The 23,103-nt window shown below is 41.7% G+C and overlaps 1 protein-coding gene and 1 long non-coding RNA gene across 2 annotated transcripts; both read left to right on the forward strand.

The window, feature by feature from the left end:
• The first annotated feature begins 8,726 nt into the window (after positions 1-8,726).
• LOC121690484 (thialysine N-epsilon-acetyltransferase-like) lies at positions 8,727-22,004 on the forward strand. The gene is made up of 6 exons (XM_042071077.1): positions 8,727-9,017; positions 16,440-16,491; positions 16,951-17,034; positions 19,183-19,284; positions 19,934-19,974; positions 21,270-22,004. Exons 1-6 carry the CDS (start codon positions 8,955-8,957, stop codon positions 21,441-21,443), a joined length of 516 nt encoding a protein of 171 aa, XP_041927011.1. The 5' UTR covers positions 8,727-8,954; the 3' UTR covers positions 21,444-22,004.
• On the forward strand, positions 10,951-13,648 carry LOC121690485. The gene is made up of 2 exons (XR_006025085.1): positions 10,951-12,028; positions 13,619-13,648. It is a non-coding gene; the product is annotated as an uncharacterized LOC121690485 (long non-coding RNA).
• Positions 22,005-23,103: the final 1,099 nt, after the last annotated feature.

The raw sequence follows: 23,103 nt of genomic DNA on the forward strand, positions 1-23,103 counted from the left end.
AAATTTAGTCTTTGTATTTGTCATGTATGTAAGTGTTTTTCTCTTGGCAGTGTCACCACAGTGGCATGAGGTTGATTTTCACCAAGCAAACCAATAAAAGGTAAGCTTTGGATAAAAAAGTACTGCTTTGGATAAAAATGAGTAATTGTCAACATTAATGCATCACCTAACACATTGAAAGACAAGAGGACAACAACCTCCCCACTCATACCAAATTGAATATTGTGCGAGGGATTCATTAAAAGGGCATCGATTCACCATGCCAGCTGGGCTGTACTGCACCAAAAAGGGCAAGCAGCTTGCAAGCTTACATAATGCTCTCTCTCTCTCTCTTTCAACCAACCTCTCTCTCTCTCTCTCTCTCTCTCTCTCTTTCAACCAACCTCTCTCTCTCACTCATGCGCACGCACGCACGCTGTCTCTGCCATGTGCACTCTCTGGTGCATATGTTTGTTAACAGGAAGCTAGTTATGTAGGCTGATGACAAAAAGCAATAGCAATGATGACTTCCATGTCTAAGAGGTTGTTGGGGAACAAAACCAACCAACCAACAACTAACACACTTAAATGTGTCAGCTAACCCATGTAGAATAACCAATAACTAACACACTTAAATGTGTAACCCATGTACAACAGCCAACAACTAACACACTTGTGTCAGGTAAGCCATGTTCAACCAACCAACACTGAATATAATTCAGACCCTCTTCATAGTATAAACATGTATAGATTTTTTGAGCTTAATTAATGGCTTAAAGAATGATTTACTTTGTGAAGTTGCCTCCAAAGGTTATGCTATGCTATTCAGTAAATGCATATTCTGGTCAAGACTACATAAAAACGTCATTTGGGTCCCAAACGAAAATACACTCATCCAAAAAATAGACCCTAAATTGTGAAGACTGGAGTTTCCCTTTATACATGTCAGACAGGTGATGTCTGAAAATATATTAATATATTCATTTTCTGCTTTCTTGATGTCACCCTCTCACATTCTTCTCTCCCTTCCTGATGCCGTGAGAATTTTGTTTTCAGTAAAGTTGACCTAGTGAACACAGACACCTATCCAAGCTATTTATAATTCAGTGATGATCATTGATGACTTCCTAAAATATGCCTGTTGAGTTGTATTAAACCGGAGTAGCCTGGGGCTGGATATAGATCTTTTCCCATTTGTCCCAGAGTTCACCAGTGGCAGGTTTTTTTCCTGATATCGACATTTAGTTTGTCCGGGCATCCCAGATAATACTACTCACGATCATCCGGTCTTGCCATTACTAGGTTAAATACATAGGCAGGCCTGCATGTAATCTCTCTCTCTCTCTCTCTCTCTCTCTCTCACTCACTCTCTCTCTTTCTCTCTCTCTCACTCTCCCTTTTTCTCTCTGTCTCTCTCTCTTTCTCTCTCTCTCTCTCTCTCTCTCTCTCTCTCTCTCTCTCTCTCTCTCTCATAGGATTACAAAGGCTTAAACCCCCCACACATAAGCATCCCAGAAGTTTGGTTCTGGAACAACAGGTTTTGTCATGAGTACATGTAGCTCATCACAACCTCTCATTACTGTAAATGAGGAGAACAAGGAAACAAATGATCATGTGCTAAAAGAAAACCACTCAGATTGATAATGTCATATTCACTTTCTTATATTTTAGGATTCTAGTTAATTTAGTACAAAACAAACATTTACACCACCACTATAACAAATACAATATGTGTGAATGCTGACTGTCATCGGAGTTAGTTTCTATGGGCATCCATCACTTTGAATGCTATTGGTGTGTGATGGGTTTGATGGCAACAACGGGATGAATTGGTGTTTCACACCTAGACCCCACCCCCATCATATAACCTCCTCCAGGTTTTCTGATTCATTTTTTACTAGAATGATCCACCTTTTGTACCTAAATTCACCTTTTTGTAAGTCAAATGAATACAACAAAAATGTGTGCTAGATACATGTTTACCTGCATGCACATATCACTCTCTCTCTCTCTCTCACACACACACACACACACACAAACACAAACATTTAAACTGCCTCTACTGTACAACTTTGTGGATGCCAATTAGTCTGTGTGGTTGCCTATGCATGTTCTGTTTCACATATATTCAATATTGAATTAGCAAACTACTTTGTTTGTTTTCAATACTAACAGAAATGTTTATCTCTATTTGTTGTAAATAAGTGGGTTGCTCGTCATCTTAAATAGTGGGGCTGAAAAAACGTCTGCAGGGCCCAAGCTTTTGTAGGTCAAGTCAATACATCCGCAACAGGTCGTGTTACCAAGTAGCGAGAAAAGTCTTTTCTTTCACCCAAAGACATTTTAAAACATGACATATTTCATTGTGTTCTGGGAAATAACCAGTGGACCACACAACACATCACTTTCCAGTCAAAGTTTAACAAGTTTGGCTTAGTGAGTTACTGAGGAGTGACCCTAGACACAGCCTGGTTCACGTGACTAAGCCCCTTCTGTGTCTGGGACAAGACTGTGAAAATAAATGCTGCCGATTTCCTTGCACTGATAGGACAGTCACATATGGCCGCTCACTTCCTAATATGGAAACACAGACAGAGAGAATGAGTGAGACAGTAAGAGGGAGGGGAAGAGAGTCTTGCGGCCGGATTGCGTCAGCTATAAAGATGAACTAATGCCATCCTGATTCATTTAACAGATACAGCAGCAGAGGTTAGACTACTCTTTCATATAGTTATGATCATGTGACCTGTAGTTCTTCTATAAATAGCCCCCCCCTTAGATTCTTTGCGCTAAATGTTGATGATATGGCAGTCATCCAAGTCTTGGAAGCAACTTGGAATCGCAAGTTTTCATGTTTGTATGCTGAGGTATAGCCCTAGACTTACTTCACACATGGAAGTCATGTCTGCACTGCATGGCAGCCAAGAGCTAAGTGCTAAGTCAGCACACTGAGCAAGAACTGGGAAGAGAGCACACCGAGGGGAGAAACGGAAAACTTGACTTAACTTTGAACACGTGCAATCTCTGTTCAGTGAGGAACAGAATATTCACATCAATTTGCTTTAGAAGAGTAAATCTGACAATGCTTTGATATTTAAACGGATATAGGAATTGTCCTTGTTTTCCTTACAATTGATAGTGCCATATCCCACTGAAATTAAACATTTTAAGAATAAGTTCGGTATGCCCATTTTGTAAGTTTAAGTTCTGGTGTGAATAGCCTGTGAGATGTATGATGTTACTCTGTGCTAGTGGGTGAAATCAGTTAGTGCAGACATCTTGCATTGGTGAGCATTATGTCACAGTCTAAACAGGAAAAAGAGGATGTTTCCTGTGGGGTCTGAGTGCAGATATCTTTTTTAACACATCACGTCATTCTGGTGAGCTTAAGAGAGGGAACTCGTGGAGCCTGCGCCGCACTGCTCACCAGGTCTTCTCACGCCCACACAGGTTTAATCATTGTGTGACACTGCTGTTCAGTTCAAAAATCAATAGCCTTCTAAGTCTGGGTTACAGAATGAGTTAAGAAACAGCTGAGTTGATGTTAAGGTCAATAAATTACAAAATGAATTTGACAAAAAAACATAGAGTAAACCTGCGACTGACTGCAAGCATAAATTAATGCCTGGTCAAACTATTCAGCTAAATCCAGTTAAAATTCAGCAAAGGCCAGTGTAAAAAACTGTCCAAGCAGGGAATATAACTAGCACAAAATGGGAGACTATTAGATAATTTCGGACCAATGACAGTAAAAAAACCTTGACTATCATTTGAGTTAATTATTAGTCCAAGATAAAAACCTGTTATAGCTCTCTGGAGGACCTTAAAGTCATTACTAACCTATTACAATTACTAATGAATGGTCAGACTAGAACAGACTAGAACAAGTAGCCTGCGCTGATCCATTCACTGCCTTCAAAACAAACAATGTTAAACAAAACAACATGTTAAAGATCAACCCTGAACCTTACTAGGAGCTAATGTGTTTCTGCTAAAGCTGGTGTGTAATGTGCTCAAATGTCTTAATCTTGGTTAAATGCCTGTCACATTATGCACTTTAGGAAATGATTAAAGGGGGGATTAGGCCTATGCCACCTGAGTACTAAATGTCGCTTCTACATGAACATATAGGAATGACAATAAAGCTTCTTGAATCTTGAATTATTGAGGCTATATCAAAAGCAACAAAAAACTCATGATTAGATCCAAGACGTGTCTTTGAACTGGAGATTGAATCCACAAAATGCCTTTATTCTCCATGAATAACCTTTGTTTTCATTTCATTTAGCTCGAGGAAGCTATATTGCCTTTGTCTATAAAGCAGTCAATGAGAGGTTGTAAATCATGTTGACCAGAATTAAGAGAAAAATACATTTGAGTATCATCACAACAATTCCACAGGAAACATACTTTTCTACACATATAAATGACACCCAATCTCTTTTCTTGTAGACCTCCCATCGGCCATTTGTTCTCTCAAGCTTACATCCTCTCACTTTTGAAGCATTTAAAAATAGCAGTGACAGATTCCAATACCTAGGCAACATACTCTTAACAGGATTATGGAGGCCCTGGACCCCTACCTGATGGAGTATGACTGCCTCTATATAACATATAAAAGCAGTATAACAGCAGGGACCACTAAGCTGGTGCAATAGGTTTGGGGGATGACGGCCCAGATCTGCCTTTTGATGAAAGCCTGCCTGAAAATAGCTCTTGACATTTCACGACGTCACATTTTCCACGAACTGCTTGTTACAGCTTTTCCTAAATGTTTTATGGAGAAGTGTTAATAAGGTCAGTTACATAACGGTTCTTGAGTTTTATGATGTCCCTTTAGCCATGCCACCAAGTACAGTCTGCTTTTTATGATGGTGATGATGATGATTGTGACAATGAGGTTGATGGCGACAGCAGTGGTTGTGGTGTTGGAAGAAGAAGTGACTTCAGTTCTACAGTTTTACAAATCCTTTACACTCAGCATTTTTGTGGACTATTTTATTGTTTAATGCACTCCTTACATATAACCAATCAAAGAAAACTATTTGAAATAATGAGGTTGACTAGATGTCCCGCATAGTGGTACATAATATAACTGCCACATGGTACTGCATGTACTAATTTAATAAAATAATTCCACAACTCCTTGTAAACAGCGAGTCTAACATGCTGTCCCCTTGGCTGCTCAGTGATGGTTGACACTCAAATATGTGCTGGCATGTACATTTCACAAAATGTTCAAATGTTGTATTTGTACCAAACTATGTGTTCTGAAGCTACAATCATCCTCATATTCTCTACAAGGTCAGACACTCAAATCGGCAACAACAGAACTCAAATCGGCAACAACAGACAAAGTATTCTTTTGCCACATGCACCAAATGTATTTCTGTATCCACACTGCACAAGTATACTTCTGCTATTTGCTATTATTACACACTCCTATGTCTAGATTCTTACCTTAGAGTGTCAGCATGTATATGCCTGTGTGTGTGTGTGTGCCTTTGTGTATGTGTGTGTGTGTGTATAGACTTGTGTGCCTGGGTGTATGTCTGTGTACAGACTTGTATGCAGTACTTAACTAAGACTAGTCTGCAACAACAAACAAAGTATTCTTTAGCAACTCCCAAATATTTGTCTGTATCTACTTTGCACACTGTAGACTGCTGCCATTGCGCAGCAGTCATATTATGCATCGCCGTGCTGTACATCTAGATTTTTTTTTTTATGCTATAGGCCTACATCTAGTGTGTGTTTGTGTGAGTGTACACGTCTGTGTGCATACACATGTGCATGTGTATCTGTACAAATATATGTGCCATGTCAGTGTACCTGTGTGTGAATATGCATGTGAGTGTGTGTGTGCGTGTTTGTGCGCATGTGTGCCCGTCCGTGTATGTTTGTGTGTGCACATGTGTGTGTGTGTGTGTGTGTACATGTCTGTGTGCATACACATATGCATGTGTGTCTGTGCAAACATGTGTACCCTGTCAGTGTACCTGTGTGAGTGTGCATGTGTGTGTGTGAACATGTGTGTGTGAGTGTATGTGCATGTGTTTATGTGTGTATGTCTGTGTGTGCATGTGCGCCTGTATGTGTGTGGCGTGTGTGTGTCAGTGTATCTGTGTGTGGACATTGTGACTGTGTGTGTGTGTGTGTCTGTGTTTGTTAAAATGTGTCAGTTGCAGTGCTCCCCATGGATAGAATTGTACAAAATTAAGTGTGCATGCAAAGATTGTGTCAGTGTTTCAGCATGGCAAATCTTGAGATAGAGAAATATGTCAATTGCAACAACCCTTATAGACGCAGTTTCATGAAATGTGGTGTGTATCTATATATTTTTGTAGCGATGCAGTATTTAAATTTCATTAACCTTGAACCTTCAAATCACAAGACATTGGTAAAAATCTGTTTTGGCTGCTGAATTCTGATAGGCCATTGGTGGCCATGTGGTTGAATGAGCCAAAGGAAACCTTTAGGGCGTACTCACACTGGGCACGATTCACTTGTACCGTGCTGGAGTACGGTTCTCTCCCGTTCTTGGTCCGCATTCACACTGCATACTATCAAACTGTACCTATGTTAAGCTGCTGTGCTCTAGAATGTTTATATAGGCGCAATCATAAGTCCAACCGTACCGAGTACAGGAGTCCACCTCCTCAAGTGGACCCGGTCACGGATAAGCATACCGTGCCTGGGTATGGTATGGAGTGATCACACTGGTCAAACGAACTGGACTTTGGGGTCAAACGTACTCAGGTACGATACAGATAGCATAGTGTGAGTACGCCCTTAGAGATGTGAGCAAATTTGGTTAAGTGTAAACATGCCAAATTTCCAAACTGTAGCTTAAAAGTTACATAAAAGCAACTTACATTATATTTGAACCAAAGACCAAACATATAAGACCAGAGTGGTAGCCTATAGCTCACAGCTCCCCTCAGTGCTTTCCAAGAAACTCTACACTGTGTTTTATTATTGTTTGGGGGACAGGCTGCCCCAACTTTATTAGTTTCCAGTCCATGGAGCCAGGGCTGTGTAAGAAGACCTTTCTACAGTATTGTCAGAGAATGAAGAGCTGGCAGATTATATTAGTTGAATGTTACTAAAAATGTTAGAAATCACTTAGCATAGCGTACCCTAGCTTTTGTTCTTGAGATAAAGAAATTCATCAATTGCAGATCTCCTTATGAGCAGAATTTCATGAAACTTGGCATCTGGCATCCAGAGGTATGCCCTACATGACAAATGATGTGCAGTACACACCTTCTTGTCTTTGATTTAGTGATTGAAGTGTTTTGCATTTATGTAATTCACTAGGTGGCGCTATACCACAAATGAGTGGTTATGGGCTAGGTTGATGCGCCTCCTTGCTTGGAACCAACAAAGCCTACCACAAAAATTATATAATCTGGGGCTAAATGATGGCTGGTGAGTTATTCAGTAAAACTGCTTTCGGGCGGGGGTGGTTCCTTATCAGTGTAGTGGGGCTACTCACGTGGTGTGAGAGCAGAGGAGGTGGTCACTGATGATACAACAAACTCACACATGCTGATTACTTCCATTTGAATTATGCAAAAAGTATGGTTATGGAATATATGGAGTCTTAGGGCTCTATATGTAAGCACTTATAGTGTTTATATCTAGCCTAGAAATCTAGACGCGCCCCTAGCGGCAGCAAATTACATTTGCTGCCAGGTCTAGCAACTCTCCGTTGGCTTGTGAGCTCCAGAAATCGAAACTTAATCTGGCATTGAAATCGTGTATAGAGTCGTTTGGTGGGCTTAACATATTGATCTCAGTTTGTGCACTAAAATCTTTCCAAAAATGCCAGTCAAACCCAGGGCTATAAAACCCCATTCGTTAACCTAGCCTACCAACGTCATCAGCTTGACTTGGGATGCTGATGGGAAACGCATCAACATTTACTTGCTTGTGTGAAAGAAAGGGTCCGTTAGTCAGACGTCTCCTTGGCTGAACAGTGGCTATTTTTAAACACGATTTTTGGGGGCAGAACACCCCTCCACTATTTTCTCTCCAACTTCCTCCCCACCCAGTATTAGTCAAGCTCGCATATTGAGGATTCTAAATATAGACCTGCGACATTCTATTTCTGTATTAATCATGGTGTAAAAACAGGGTAATTCCACTCAGGCATCTTGTGTTTCAACAACAAACTCTGTTCTTACATCAGCTGAATCAGGACTGGATTCGTGCCAGAGACCATGGTTCTCGATGTGTGTCACATACATCTAACATGAATATTGACACTGACAGTGTAAACCAAATTCCAAATGATCCCATAAATCGTCAAACCTGAACAATAAAGGACTCAGAAGAAATTGTATACGTTTCACAAAGTCGATGAGGGTATGATTTAAAAGATTATTTTATGATTTACAAGGTTGTATACGAGTTATTACTGGCGCCAACTCAGTTGGTAGCCCACCAAGCAGTGGGCCGACGTGCGTCATTGTAGTTGGAACATGGAAACACGTTGAAGAATAGGCTACCTCCGGGCGTCTGTGGTGTGTCAGAAAGCAAGAGAAACAGAAAGTGGGCTCACTGTGAGTCAAAACCCCAAGTTAATTCAACGTGAGAAGAAAACTTGTGTTGCTGACAAAAAATAGCAGTGTAGGCCTAATCCTGCACTCAGTCGCCACATTTGGTCACCTATTGTTTAGTCCTCTAATATATTTGTAGACTCAATACCTGGCTCATTATGCCTTCTGAATTTGAAAGTAGCCTATTTCGTAGTTCATAATGAGTGGAGAATTGAGCGTTTCCAATGGCTGCCACAACACACGGGGTTGGCGCTATTTGGATGAGTACAATCGCTTGTGCAGCTAACGTTGTGATGTAAACGCCGGAGTTCATTCGTTCGCTCATCCGCCCTGTATAGCTAAGCACAATAACCTGCTAATAGAGGCTTGTAGGCTACTCTTCCCCTACCGCAGCGAAGGTTTGGCGGAATCATGGACTTCACCATTCGCGCGGCTACTCTCGAGGACTGCAAAGACATCTCACGGATGATCTTGGTAAGATTCAGCTTGCTGGCAAAAGCACGCGGCCCTCGTTCGTGCACGTGTTGAGAACCAGAGGCATGAATGACACAGCACCGATTTTGTAATTGCATAGGGAGGCTGCGTCACCGACACCCGCGCGCTAAAATCGTCGGTATTACAGCCAGACAGTGATTATGCTGAAATACATGTCCGTTTTCAACTATGTGTTATTTCTGTCTCCCGAATTGTATACTTTGGTCGCATCCTCGCTGTCAAAATTTGAGACAACTACAGGACATAGGCTGGGTCATCTATGCCTAAGCTCTGGGAACACTGCAACTTTGTATCATGTTGGTTAGTTAAAGTAGACTAGAAATCTAGACGCGCCCCTGGGCTAGCAACTCTCCGTTGGCTTGTGAGCTCCAGAAATCGAAACTCAATCAGGCCAATGAAATCGTGTATAGAGTCGTTAGGTGGGCTTAACATAATGATTGATGTCAGAGTTGCAACGGTTTGGCTTGAATTCCCTAACAAGTCAAGTCAAGTCGGCTTTTTATTGTCAATTTCTTTACATGCACTGGTCATACAAAGAATTGAAATTTCGTTTCTTACTTTCCCATGCAGACATAGACATGCTTTAAATACAGACATAGACATACTATAGACATAGCCATAGACAATAAACATTAAATTAAAGTGCAAGACTGAAATATAGAACATGTATGTATCAAAATAGAAATATAGGACATATGTATAAAAAAAATAGAGGTAGTTGTGTTGTATATTTATATAGTCTTAACAGTTACATGAAGTTTAAACTTGTGCTTGTGTGACCTGTATATTTACATTGATATGCAGTATGCAGTAATTTCAAGTATATCAGGCTTGATGTGAAGCAGCAACACGTTAGGCTGCGCAGTCACAGTGCAGTTCCACAGGGCGGTGTTGGGGGGGGGGGGGGTTAGGGTAGACAGGATCCTAGTGGTGGGTGGGGGGGGGGGCTGTCAGTGATGGGAGAGTGGGTAGAGTGTTCAGCATCCTGATTGCTTGGTGGATGAAGCTACTTGCCAGTCTGGTGGTGCGGGAGCGGAGGCTCCTGTACCGCTTTCCAGAGGGCAGGAGGCTGAACAGTTCGTGTGCAGGGTGGGTTGTATCCTTGACAATCATTAGTGCTTTGCGGGTGAGGCGGGTGGTGTAAATGTCCTGCAGGGAGGGGAGTGGTGCTCCAATGATCCTCTTAGCTGTGTTAACAGTGCGCTGGAGGGTCTTCCTGTTCTGATCTGTGCAGCTTCCGCCCCACACTGTGATGCTGCTGGAGACGATGCTCTCGATGGTCCCTCTGTAGAATGTAGTCATGACAGGAGGCGTACCTGACTCTTGCCAGATGAATTTCGTTCCGCCTAGCATGTGAGTGAAGAACGAAATTCATCTGGCGAGAGTCAGGTTATGAATTCCCTGCTACTTGAAAACAAATAACATGTATGTTGCTGTTGGCGAACAGTGTGACACGAGTTAAGCTTTTATTAAGTTGGGAAACATTTGAACTAGCCAACTAACTCCGCTGGTGGGAAACGCATGGGACTCAAGAGCATCACAGTCCCGCCCACAGAAGTTTCCGGAAGTAAGAATTCAATGCAATTTCTCCATTAACAATTGGGGTATAAGCCATAAAAACGTAACCATACATGGTAGACTTAAAACCAGCTACGGCTGTACTAAGCGATTGTATATGCTCATATAGAGGGCGAAAATTCAAGGGGCACTAACCTTGTTTTGAGATAAATGCCTTTTAATCGCGATGTCTTGGATAAGTACTTCATTACCCACAATCCTGAACAATCCCACAGTGATGCCTCTGATTGGTGGAAAGGCCGTTATGATCATAGTTTGAAACTTTCTCTGCGAAAATTATTGACAAAGATCTTAATGTGAATAAAAATGTTCTAGACGAACATTGGTACTTGTATCAACAAGGAAGGATTGTGGCTTATATATCACACGAACTTAGTCAGGGCCAATACACCATCAAATAGAACACTGTAAATGCTAGCCCAGTACACTAAGGGTGACCCGAGTTCGGGCAAATACAGTGCCCCCCACCTCCCCCCAACAACCCCCATGCATTTTTTTGCACCTTATCGTGAACTACCATAGTCATGCTATATACCATTTTTAAGCTGAGAATCTCAAGAATCGATATATGTAAAGCTTTCCATGAATTAACATATATTTTGTGTGTAAAATATAAGTTTATCCCGATATATAACATATCAAATGCCCCCCTCCACCACCCCCAAAGTTGCTGCGTTGATACTTTGTCACTTGTCTGTATGGCCGTACCAATAAGTTAGCCCAGCATGCTTGGTCTTGAATTTTTCGTAGGAATCCATAGATGTGAAATATTTACATTGTTTTATTGCCAATATATTGAGTAGTTGTACACGCCAGCGCAAACAAAACAGATACATAAGGAAAGAAGCGAAGTGAAAACTTATTTTCCGCGGAAATCCAGGTATTTCGGTTTGACTTCCATTATTGTCGCTGGATTCACGAGGCTCTTCTGATTCCATCAATACCAATTACATGTCTGTAGGACCAATGAGAGTCGAGATAGATGCCATCAAAGCCAATGAGTCACGTAAGCGATGAATCTGACAACCAGTCTTTGAATGGCCATAGCGCTGCGTCTGAACGAGCCAATGAGATGGGACCTAGATGTCCGTGTAGCCAAGGAGCTTTCTTTAGACACGTGACACATCGTCACATTCTACTTCCTTGCCGGCTAAACTCAATGCGCAATGGTCATGCGTAACCTGTCGCCGAAGCAGTGGTTTGGAAGTTTGTTACTAAACAAGCAAGAGACATTTTTTTTAAGGTTTTTGTTCGTAACATGCCAAAGAGACAAAAAAGACGACACATGTCGAAGAACCCGAGGACATTGATGATCTGGAGGACATCGATGAAGGAGAAGAAAGCAATTTCTCGGAATGCGACTCTGAGGAAGAGCAGAACTTTTTAGCTGGGAAGGACCCTGATTTTGAGCTGTGAGTAGACTACTTATATCCATATACAGTTACAGATACAGTTTAGTTTGCTTTTGTAATGTTTAGTGCATAGTTTTTCATTTAGCTGAACATAATGTGCCATGTGTGTGTGTGTGAGAGAGAGAGAGAGAGAGAGAGAGAGAGATTTCGTTTTTCTCCTGTAACACTACATGGACATGGGTTCTGTTTTTTGTCCTAAACAATTTTGTTCAGTTATTTCTTAGGCAGTTCTAGTGTGTGCATAAACATGTCTGTGGATCTTCAGTGTGCATAGGGGAGGGTGACACCCTTAGGCCTAGTCCACACGTACCAAACCGATCTTTTTTTCCTCCGTCTTCCCTGGAACCGTATCAAGAATATTTGCGTCCAAACGGATCCATCTCAACACGACTCAACACGTTATTTCATACCCCAGGCCTATAGGTGGCACTGTGTCTTTACAGAAATTCACCAAAACTTGCAAAACTTGCGCTTTAAAAACAGACAGAATAGGCTACGGCGAAATGGCTAGTGCAAGGAAACTAGAATTGTTTGTGTGGACTGATGGTGAACTGTCAACTGTAGCCAACTGTAAAACTAATAAACTTTATTTTACGGTTTGTGAAGGGTGCAGTCCCGTCCTTTATTTGGCTAACGCAGGTAGGCCTACTAATCCCCTTTACTTTCTTTGGTTGTAGGATAGTCCGTGATTCACATTAGTTTTGGCTATCACCGCAATTAGGCTACTAAACGCAAGGCTTACCCAAGTTCTAGGCTATTCTGTCGCCACATTTATAATATTGCTATAAAACCTTCGTTAGTAACAGTCAATACTTTTGCCTGCATCAAATCGTGCATTCGCATTCAGTGTGCTACCATCGGCTTAACGTGAGTTCTAAGCGTCTTTGTATGCTTATATCTGATTTCACTCGACTGTGAATGCATGTATATATGTTGTAAGACATGTAAAATAAATGAATAACACTGCCACTACGCACAAATTAATGTAGCCTAAACTTACACCGCACTTTCCTAATAACTTAAGTTCTCTCGCGTCACTGACAGTAGCTAGAATGCATAAAAAACACCGGGAAAAACAGTGTTCAGTCCACCAAGTCATAAGCTATCGGCGCAATACTATAAGTGCAAGTCCAGGGCAGCTGAGGTGTGGCGATGACATTATCGATACGCAAGCAGGATGTGCGGTTTCGCTGTCTAAACGAACTCAAACGGGCTACGGTTTCAGATTTCTCCACTCTGGGACCAGGTTTCAGAAAAGTGCGGTTTCGGGCAGTGCGTTTACAGGATTCGTTTGGACGCTCGGCCAAGACGAAGCAAAACCTCTGCGTTTAACCTAAAAAGCGTCTCTGTGTGGACAGGCCCTTAGATAGTGTGACCTGGGGGAGGTGTGAACAGTGTTCTGGTACCTTGGGGGGAGGGGAGTTAGGTGAGAATGCAGTGTGTGTTTGTGTGTGTGTGTGTGTAAAAGAGAGTGCAGCGGGAGGTGTGACCTGAGTACACACATTTATATCATTTTTATAAGTTGTTGGGAAGGGTTTTCATATACTTTAGTGGGTCTGAGTCTAACTTCCACCTGTACAATTGTTTCAGTGACACCGATTAAGACTGGGCCCCGCCAAGCAAAAAAACAAGAGCTGAGGATCCTGTGTCTGAGGAAGAGGAGCCGGTGGCCGAGACCAGTGGGACAAGAAGAGGAAAGGGTGCTGCAAGAAGCAGGGGGAGAGGCAGAGGAAGAGGGAGAGGCCAAGGCAGGGGAAGAGGGTGCTCCCGCAGCAGACAGGAGAGCGGAGATGCAGAACCATGGCTTAGGACGGACATCCAGGACACCATACCACCACAGCCCACGTTTCGCCCTATGAGGACTCCTGGCTCCCAGCGTATCTCTGCACAGTACACAATATTAGAACTATTTCAGTTGTTCATAACACGCTCCATTTGGTTGACCGTGGTTGCCAACACAAATAAATTTGTATTGTATTGAATGTGAATCATTTGATGTTTCGTTTGCCAGGGTATTTGTTATTTTTTGAATTTTTGCACTGCATTTCATTTTTTACCTTTTTATATTTATAATATTTACTATTTTTTTTACCTTTGTTTCATTTTATAATACAAATGTTCACTGCATTACCTTGTTTGTCCTTTTTTCATGGAAATCTCAAAGCCGTAGGAGCAAAAGTAAGAGTTTCAGGTCAGATAATGCTTCTCTGGATTCATGGCACAGCCACTGCAAAGCACTCCAGGTACAAGCAACATGACAGAGTGTAACCTTTCATTTGACACCAAGATCATGGTTCTACATAAAGGGGTTCTTGTATAGGAAGTTTTTTTGTCAGTATGTGTTTTGGGTAACCAAAGGTCCTTTTGGAGTCTCAAAACGCATGTGTATGCCCACACAAATAAGGGTCCCACACAGTCATACTTCATCCTATGGGGATCTACTTTGAGATACAGATTCACAAGACCTGATAGTTGGCCTCAGTGGTGTTTTCAAGACAATACAAGTGACCAAGAGGGCAGAATGTGGTAATTTCTAGAGATGTACATAACCGCCTATAAGAAAAATGAAAAATCATTCTACCCTTTGCCACTCTCTGATAGTTCATCACACAGTCAATCTATTGGTACCAAAAAATTCTACAAGGCCTTAGCTTTCTAAAGAGGTCAGGCACTTGATTATAAGTCAAAGTATGTGGCAACAGGGCCATTGTAAGTAGGTGGTGTGCCGCTGCGCGTCGGGGTTCTGTTCTCCCTGTCAGGACTTAATTTTCTGATAATTACCGGCGGACAATACATTATCCCTTACATAATGCTGCTAACATTAGCCTACATGCTGCAACACAGGTATGAAATATATTATTGTCACTGTTTGACTCCCTGATGAAGGCTTGTTTGCCGAAACACGTCAGAGTTTTTTAAAGGTTTAAATGTAACCAAGCCAACAAAATAAAGGCTTTTTAACCTTTGACAATTGAGAGTGCCTTGGAATCCCCTGTTTTTCTCTCATCTACATTTTCCCATCCAAAGAGCACCTCAAACAAACAAATTTGAGTCCAGGAAGCGCTCCTAGACAGACATTTTTTTATGAAATATATTATGTTTTAGTGACCTTGTTGTTTCTATGAACATGAATTGTTGTTTATAGGAAACATCAACTTAGTCGAGGCACAAAAAGCCCTGTATATCCTCATTAAGTACTTAAACTTTTGAACTAGCTAGCTACTACAAGCTGGATGCTACCACCGGCTAGCAGGTAGCTGCTAGACACTGCAGTAAAATGGTTAGCAAACCGTCCATGCCCCCGTGAATATTTCACTGTTTCAAGGACGAAATCAAGAGTGCCGAAAGGGGTGAAAACCACTTTAAATCGGGTCACATTATTGACTGTTGTGTGTCCGAGGGTTAGCTTGTGCGTTTTGTAAGGGCCAGGGAGGTTGGCAATGCTAGTTAACATTAGCTAGGCTGCTGTAGCCTTCATACTGTACGAGTCATATCATCAGTCATTAACCTAGAAATACTTCTTTGTACATTTAATGAACATTTTGTGTAATAATTCACTGCAAGTTAATAAACTGAATATAGTGGTCCAAGTGCAGACCATGCACCGGTCCATGCATCAGGATGGCAGTCAGATACGAAGCACTGCACAATGTTGCTAACGTTAACGTTAACCGCTTTCACACACACGATATAAAATACACGATGGTAAATATAACATTGAATACCAAAACACTATTATTTACACGATTACTCTTGAGATAACTGCTATTAACTGCACATTCGCAATATAAAAATCACTGTTTGGAGAAAAGGGTTCACGTGCTGTCGCCGGCTGGAAATGATTTCGCGCTGGTTCGTGCATCGCTTATATATTATTCAGTGAGTCGCGGTGGTTTATGGGATGAGTAGTTCCTTCGCTCGGAAATGAAAATATGTACACAGACTTTTTTTGGACTTTCTCTTCGTTTTTTCACTCGAAATGATATGTTGTATGCTTATGAGTTACGCCGTAGCTGATTAGCCTAAGACATGCTCTAAAACTCTTTTGATACGGATTTTTCCAAAACGTCAATGGGAGAAATGAATGGGAAATTTACTTCCGGAAACTAAGAGGAGGGGCGGGACTGTGATGCTCTATTGCGTGCAGAGGGAATTTGAAAGACAACTGATTATCCCGCCCCTCGGACTGAGCACTGCGAACGGTGAGTGCCCAGACCCTACATTTTAATGTGGGTCTGGCTCGTCAGGGCCAGGCTATAGTTAAAGTGTAATTGAGATGTAACCTGGATGTAACCCTCAAAGACGTTAGCACGTAATGTTATCAGAGGAAGAGAAAGAGTGACGTGTCTTCTTAGATAAGCCACGTGCTATTACAATTATCGGTGTATTTTGTTGTTGTGTGCATCCACAGGAATTGGCCGAATATGAGAAGGTCTCAGATCACGTGAAAATTACACAGAGAGGTAAACTGTGTATTAATTGGGGTTCATTTCTGCTATAAGTATTCATTCCACTCATGTCAAACAGTATAGAGAGCTGTCTGATACATGCAATATGTTTGAAATTTATATGTATGGGGGTATATGTATATGTATGCAATATGTCTGAAATGTATATGGGGGCAGCCGTGGCCTACTGGTTAGCACTTCAGACCTGTAACCGGAGGGTTGCCGGTTCGAACCCCGACCAATAGGCACGGCTGAAGTGCCCTTGAGCAAGGCACCTAACCCCTCACTGCTCCCCGAGCGCCGCTGTTGATGCAGGCAGCTCACTGCGCCGGGATTAGTGTGTGCTTCACCCTGTGTGCTGTGTGTGTATCACTAATTCACGGATTGGGATAAATGCAGAGACTAAATTTCCCTCACGGGATCAAAAGAGTATATATACTTATATATACTATGTTTTTTTCCCTTCTGTACCAGACCTGGAGCAAGATGGGTTCTCCAAAAATCCATTTTTCCATGGAATAATAGCAGAGGTGCCAGAGCAACACCGAAGCAAAGATGGTGAGGAAGGAGGTCATCCACTGACCTCTATTTCTGAGTACATATGTCCGTTATAGGTCACTAATACAGCTTGAATGACTAAATTAATCTCGGCCTGCTGTTTTTAAAGCAGTGGTTCTCAAATGGGGGTACGTGAAGGCACTCCAGAGGGTACGTGAGATTTTAACCCTTAGAACCCGATTGCAGCAAAGTGCGTCAAAAAACACACCCTTTCTTTTCTGTTACATTGCTCCGCAACTGTTCATCGCAGCGAGATGAGACCTTAGTTGCATGACAGAGCAGAATTGGGGCTTTCCAACGAGACCACGCACTTGTCTGTACGTTAAAGTATGAAAATTAAAAAAACATGAAATTAAATCAAATTGCACCATATTTACAGTCTATACTTCTCTGCGTTCACCTGCGCACCCATTACTCTCGTTTGAATTACTTGCGAACCCGTGAACACATACGTAGATATGGCAAGCATATCAGATGAAAGAGGAGACACAGGGCTATCCATTAATAGCAATTATGTTGATCCTTCTGGCTTATAAAAACAGACAAAGTGACTGCAAAATAATAACGTCATGTACAAAAACCAATGCTGCACACCCATTACTCTCGTTTGAATTACTCGCGGACGTGTGATCGGATAGATAGATGAAAGAGGAGACACGGAGCTATCATTTGAGACCAAGTACATCCTTCTGGGTTATAAAACAGACGAAGTGACAGCAAAATAATAACTTCATATAGCTGGACGTTTTTGTCTGTTTTTGTAGCAAAGCATGTTTATAATCCAACGCTATTGTTTGTTTCTCTATGGCAAAGAATGTTCATAATCCGGTTTTGAGATCCTACCAAATTCCTGCATGGCATCCAATTCAAGGCTCACATTGCATCCCAATTTGTTCGGCAAAGAAACACCTTTTTTGCCTTTACTTTGTTCATGGCAATGCAGTAAAAAGTTGTAGAGAATCATGAGTGCAGACACCATGGCACACACACGTAAACTCGGGTCAAGTCCGGTCAGATCAGTTCGTGTCACAGATATGGAGCGCAGAAAGGTCATTTTTAATCACTAAATAAAAAAATGGCATTTATTTCTTTAAGGCGCACACCACATATGTCTGTAAATTGCTCAGCCCCAGAGAATCCCTCCACCATGGCAATGATATTGCCAGATTCAGGACAGTCTGAATCTGGCAATATAATTGCCACAGACATATAAGATTTTTTATAATATGCTTTTTATATTTTAATTCTTTAAAAATCTAAATGATGGCAGATCTGGATAGCCTAGACTCTTCTGAAAAAAAAAAACAATATATAATATGTGTGTGTGGCACTGACAATGACCAGAATAAATCTTTTATGAATGAAGGTAGTGAAAATGCCCTAAAAACAGCTTATGGTTAAAATATACATAGATTTAAAAAGTAGAATCCATGCAAATATGCTTTAAAAACAATTATTTAATAAATATATTTTAGGAAAATATAAGTTAATAAAATTATATTTCAGTAGGCTATTCAATTTAATTATCCTAAAAACCCAGAGTCCCCCCCATACCAGGATGGTTCAACCCAACCTGTCACATGCCACCTGTCAAAACTCAAACGATGGAGTCGTGGTTGAAGTTTATTGATGGAGTCGTGGTTCCAAAGTTTAATAAATTAGACACGGATGTCACAGTGCTCTGTTTTAAGTCTTTTTTTCTCAACTAAAAATGCTTTGCGCTAGTTAGGGGGTACTTGACTGAAAAAATATTTCACAGGGGGTACATCACTGAAAAAAGGTTGAGAACCACTGGTATAAATGGTGTCACTGTATTGTAAAATGAAGCGATTGTGCTGTGTTCCTTTTTTGTGTCACTGAGCATCAGGCAGATTGCTTTTGTGAATGTGGCTGCTTGTGTGTTTGTGTATGTGTGTGTGTGAGAGAGAGAGGGTGAGACAGGGAGTGAGAGAGAATGTGAGGCCTTAAGTGCTCTTGTGTGTTAATGTGTGTAATTTGTCCTGCAGCGTTCACTCTGACTGTTTTTAGGTCATACCAAGGAGATGGCTGTTTTTCTCCACATACTTATGCCATATATATCTGCTCTTGTCTGTGTGTGTGTGTGTGTGTGTGTGTGTGTGTGTGTGTGTGTGTGTGTGAGCACATTAGGTCACGTTAAGGTGGGCTACTCCCTCTACTTCTATACATACAGCTCGTGGAAAGGGAGAGCTGTGTACATGGAGGATCTGTACGTGATGCCAGAATACAGGGGTCAGTATGCACCAGGGGTCAGTATGCACCAGGGGTCAGTATGCACCAGAATACAGGGGTCAGTATGCACCAGGGGTCAGTATGCACCAGGGGTCAGTATGCACCAGAATACAGGGGTCAGTATGCACCAGGGGTCAGTATGCACCAGGGGTCAGTATGTACCAGGGGTCAGTATGCACTAGAATACAGGGGTCAGTATGTACCAGGGGTCAGTATGCACCAGGGGTCAGTATGCACCAGGGGTCAGTATGTACCAGGGGTCAGTATGCACCAGAATACAGGGGTCAGTATGCACCAGGGGTCAGTATGCACCAGAATACAGGGGTCAGTATGCACCAGGGGTCAGTATGCACCAGAATACAGGGGTCAGTATGCACCAGGGTCAATATGCACCAGAGGTCAGTATGCCCCAGAATACAGGGGTCAGTATGCACCAGGGGTCAGTATGCACCAGAATACAGGGGTCAGTATGCACCAGGGTCAGTATGCACCAGGGGTCAGTATGCACCAGAATACAGGGGTCAGTATGCGTCAGTATGCACCAGGGGTCAGTATGCACCAGAATGGTTGTCTTGCATGTAACAGACCCACAGAACACCCAATCAGATACAGTAATTAGGTTAAGTAAGCTTATGCATTTCTGTTTCAGGCAAAGGCATCGGGAAGGCCCTGATGAGTAAGGTTGCTCAGGTGAGTATTAACTTTGTGTTTTTATATAAACTACTCTATTCACAAAAGGACAGAGAGATGTTTCAGCTAGGTAGAAGTTTTGGGCATACTATTGAATCAAAAATCGATTAGTATTTGTAGGCTACTAAATATGACATCATAATGTATATAATCAATGATATATCTGTATTCCACATGACTTAAGGCCTACACACACGGCCAGCGACGCAACAATGATTTATGGTTGGCGACCGACAAAATTGAATAGAATCTATTGAAGTGAATGAGGCAACACATAAGGCAAGTGGAGCGATGGCCGTCACATCACTCTAATCGCCCCCTTTCTATTTTTCAGGGCGATTTAGATACGTCATAATACAAAACAAGCTGTCTGGTCAGTGTACCTCCACTGAATCGATGGGCGATCACGTCGCCAGTATTGTGTGTAGTAAAGCGTTTAACAGAATTCCACTGTCGTGTTTTACTGTCGCATTGCCGGCTGTGTGTGGTGGTCTTTACCCATATTTTGCACCAGTCCCGCTGTTCACCACCAATTCCGGTGTACACTGATGTTAACAGTGATGTTCTGATGTTTTGTCTGTGGAGTATTTCATGCAACATTATCGTAAACGTGCTAATTACCAACCATTTAATTCTAAAATTCTTAAAACAACAATGTTTTTTAATACTTCAAAATAACATATGCTAAATGAACCTTCAATTTTTCAGTAGCCATAGGTGTGTAGATTTGAACAAAATCTAGTTTGGTTCTTACCGGGGCTTTTACTGCCTGAAATATCCGATTTTATTTACCATGCTCGGAGGTTAGTGCTGGGCTGGTGGGTGCGTATTCCCAACCTTTCTCAGGCACATGAACGGTTAGCCTGAGAATTCTCGTCTGCAAATCAAAATTCCACTGGAGCGCCAAGCGGATTTGTACACGCAGCCTTACAACACTGTTTTACTGCTCTTCCAGTCACGGTAAAATGTAATTTTTGGTACATAGCTAATTTAGATAAACTTATGGTGTGGGTGCTTGCGTTTCTTTAGGAATCCGCCGTCTTGGTTTGTATAGAAATGAATATTAAGTGACACATACATGTAAGAGGTTGGACATACGTGACGGTCGGTAATATGTGACGTTCCTATATGTTTTTTGTAGTTTTCATTTCCTCTTAAGTTAACAATGATATAAATATCAGCCCCCGATAACTTAGAAGTATAAGTGTGTTTTACACACAGTATTACATTATTAATATTTAAGTCATATTGTGTTTTATTAATGGAAACGGTCCCCCCATGTGTCCTCCACAAAGCTGGGGCTGGCAGCTGGATGCACTCAGCTGAACTTCGCTGTCCTTGACTGGAACAAGGCGTCGCTGGACTTCTATCTCAGCCAGGGCTGCTTCGACGTGACCGCTGACCTTGGCTATCACTGCATGCGCTGTGAAGGAGAGGCACTGATGAACCTGGCACAGGGTGATGCGTAAAAAAAAGCAACGGTGCCATCCCAACCCACCCCAACAAACGCACACACACACACACACACACACCATGTTTAAAGCACTTCCCAACCTTTCTGACCCCTGAAGCCCCTTTCAGTCCGTCCCCAGACAGGTGCCTGAGGTCTGAGGCACCCATTCCTCATATCACTGGGAAACTTACAGCAAACAGTATGTCATAGTGTAGCACATCTCTTGGCTCATGCTTGTTTTCGTTTGTGAGAACAACAGGCTGGGAATGGAACCAAAGACTTCCTAAATAGCTCTTGAGAGAAACAGTCAGACAGTGTGACAGAATTTTTTGAAATGTTTTAGGTGTATGATTTGTGGAATTTACAGAAATTGTAATGGGCTTCTTATACAGCCAGATTTGCATCATTATGTGTTCATCTCAGTGAACCGCTGTCCTGTGAATTTTTTTGATATAGGCCAATTGTAGTCAGACTGGGGTGTTAAAGGAAAACACAGAACTGCGTTTCTCGAGGTCACCGAGTACAGACGATACGATTAAAATGAAAAAAATTGGTGCTACCTAGTAGGGCTGGGCGATAAAACGATAGCGATATGTAATCTATATCAATAAAAAAATGCGTTCGATAGAACATTAGATATTTAAAAGCAACACACACCTCACGTTGTCCATAAATAAATAGGCTAAATATATCTTGCATTGTAGCTAGTATGTGCAACTCTACCAGAGTAGACGATAGAAGTAGGCCTACCTCAACACAGACTCTCAATGAGTCCTTGCCCCGTGCACTCTCTCTCTCTCTCTCTCTCTCTAGGTGCATATCCCTCCTCAGCATGCGCATGTAATCCAAACATTCACAATCGTGCAAGACGACTGAATTGCTTTTAAATCCGGTTAGCATCATTAGCACGCTGCACGAATTTGTTCAAAACTGTTGCATTCAAATTGACTGCTAAATTCTAATCAACTCAATCCCGATGCAAATGGAAAAGTATTTTCCAAGACTCAAACGGGCCTGTCCCAAGGAGAAAAAGTATTCATTTGAAACTTAAACACACGTGGGGAAACTGAACAGTCTAACCAGTAGACTTACTATGATAAACGCAAATTACTTTGTTTACAATATTTCCAGGCTTCAACCAGTGCTGTTCATTCAGACTTATGTGCACAATTATTTATTTGAGTGTTAAGTTTAAAGGAAGGTTACGTTTAAAATAAAAGTGTTTAAAAGTGTTTAAATTGAACTTTTCAATTCAATTGAACTTTTTCCCCCTTCTGGTCCTTATCTGAAATAGATTAAAAAAAAATCAATAATTATCGATATCAACCGATATGAAATACTTTAGCGTGATACAGTTTTCAGCCATATCGCCCAGTCCTACTACCTAGCTCATTGTTGCAGCCAACAGCTATAGCAGCCAGGCAGCTACAGTGCTACACTCTGGGGGCATGATGTTAAAGATGTTATTTTGTATCGACAGTACTCAGTGACCTCGAGAGTGGAGACCTATGAAATCGGCGTTTTCCTTTAACTTGAAAGGGCAGTGTTGTGAAGCATGAGCCATGTGGCTTCGAGTGAAGCTTGTCCGATATGGTGCTGAAATGAGGTGATGCAGTGCTGAAAAGCAAAAAAAAAAAAGTTTTTATAATTAATTGATTATAGTTCATTGTTAATTT

This window comes from Alosa sapidissima, chromosome 18 (assembly GCF_018492685.1).
Source record: "Alosa sapidissima isolate fAloSap1 chromosome 18, fAloSap1.pri, whole genome shotgun sequence".
Taxonomy (NCBI): domain Eukaryota; kingdom Metazoa; phylum Chordata; class Actinopteri; order Clupeiformes; family Clupeidae; genus Alosa; species Alosa sapidissima.

Bases quoted from the DNA above. Each gene is read 5' to 3' on its own strand.
- LOC121690484 (XM_042071077.1), top strand. From the start codon at position 8,955: ATGGACTTCACCATTCGCGCGGCTACTCTCGAGGACTGCAAAGACATC. The intron at 17,035-19,182 runs GTGAGGAAGGAG...TGAGCACATTAG, and splicing joins GCAACACCGAAGCAAAGATG to GTCACGTTAAGGTGGGCTAC. The intron at 19,285-19,933 runs GTCAGTATGCAC...TTTCTGTTTCAG, and splicing joins CGTGATGCCAGAATACAGGG to GCAAAGGCATCGGGAAGGCC.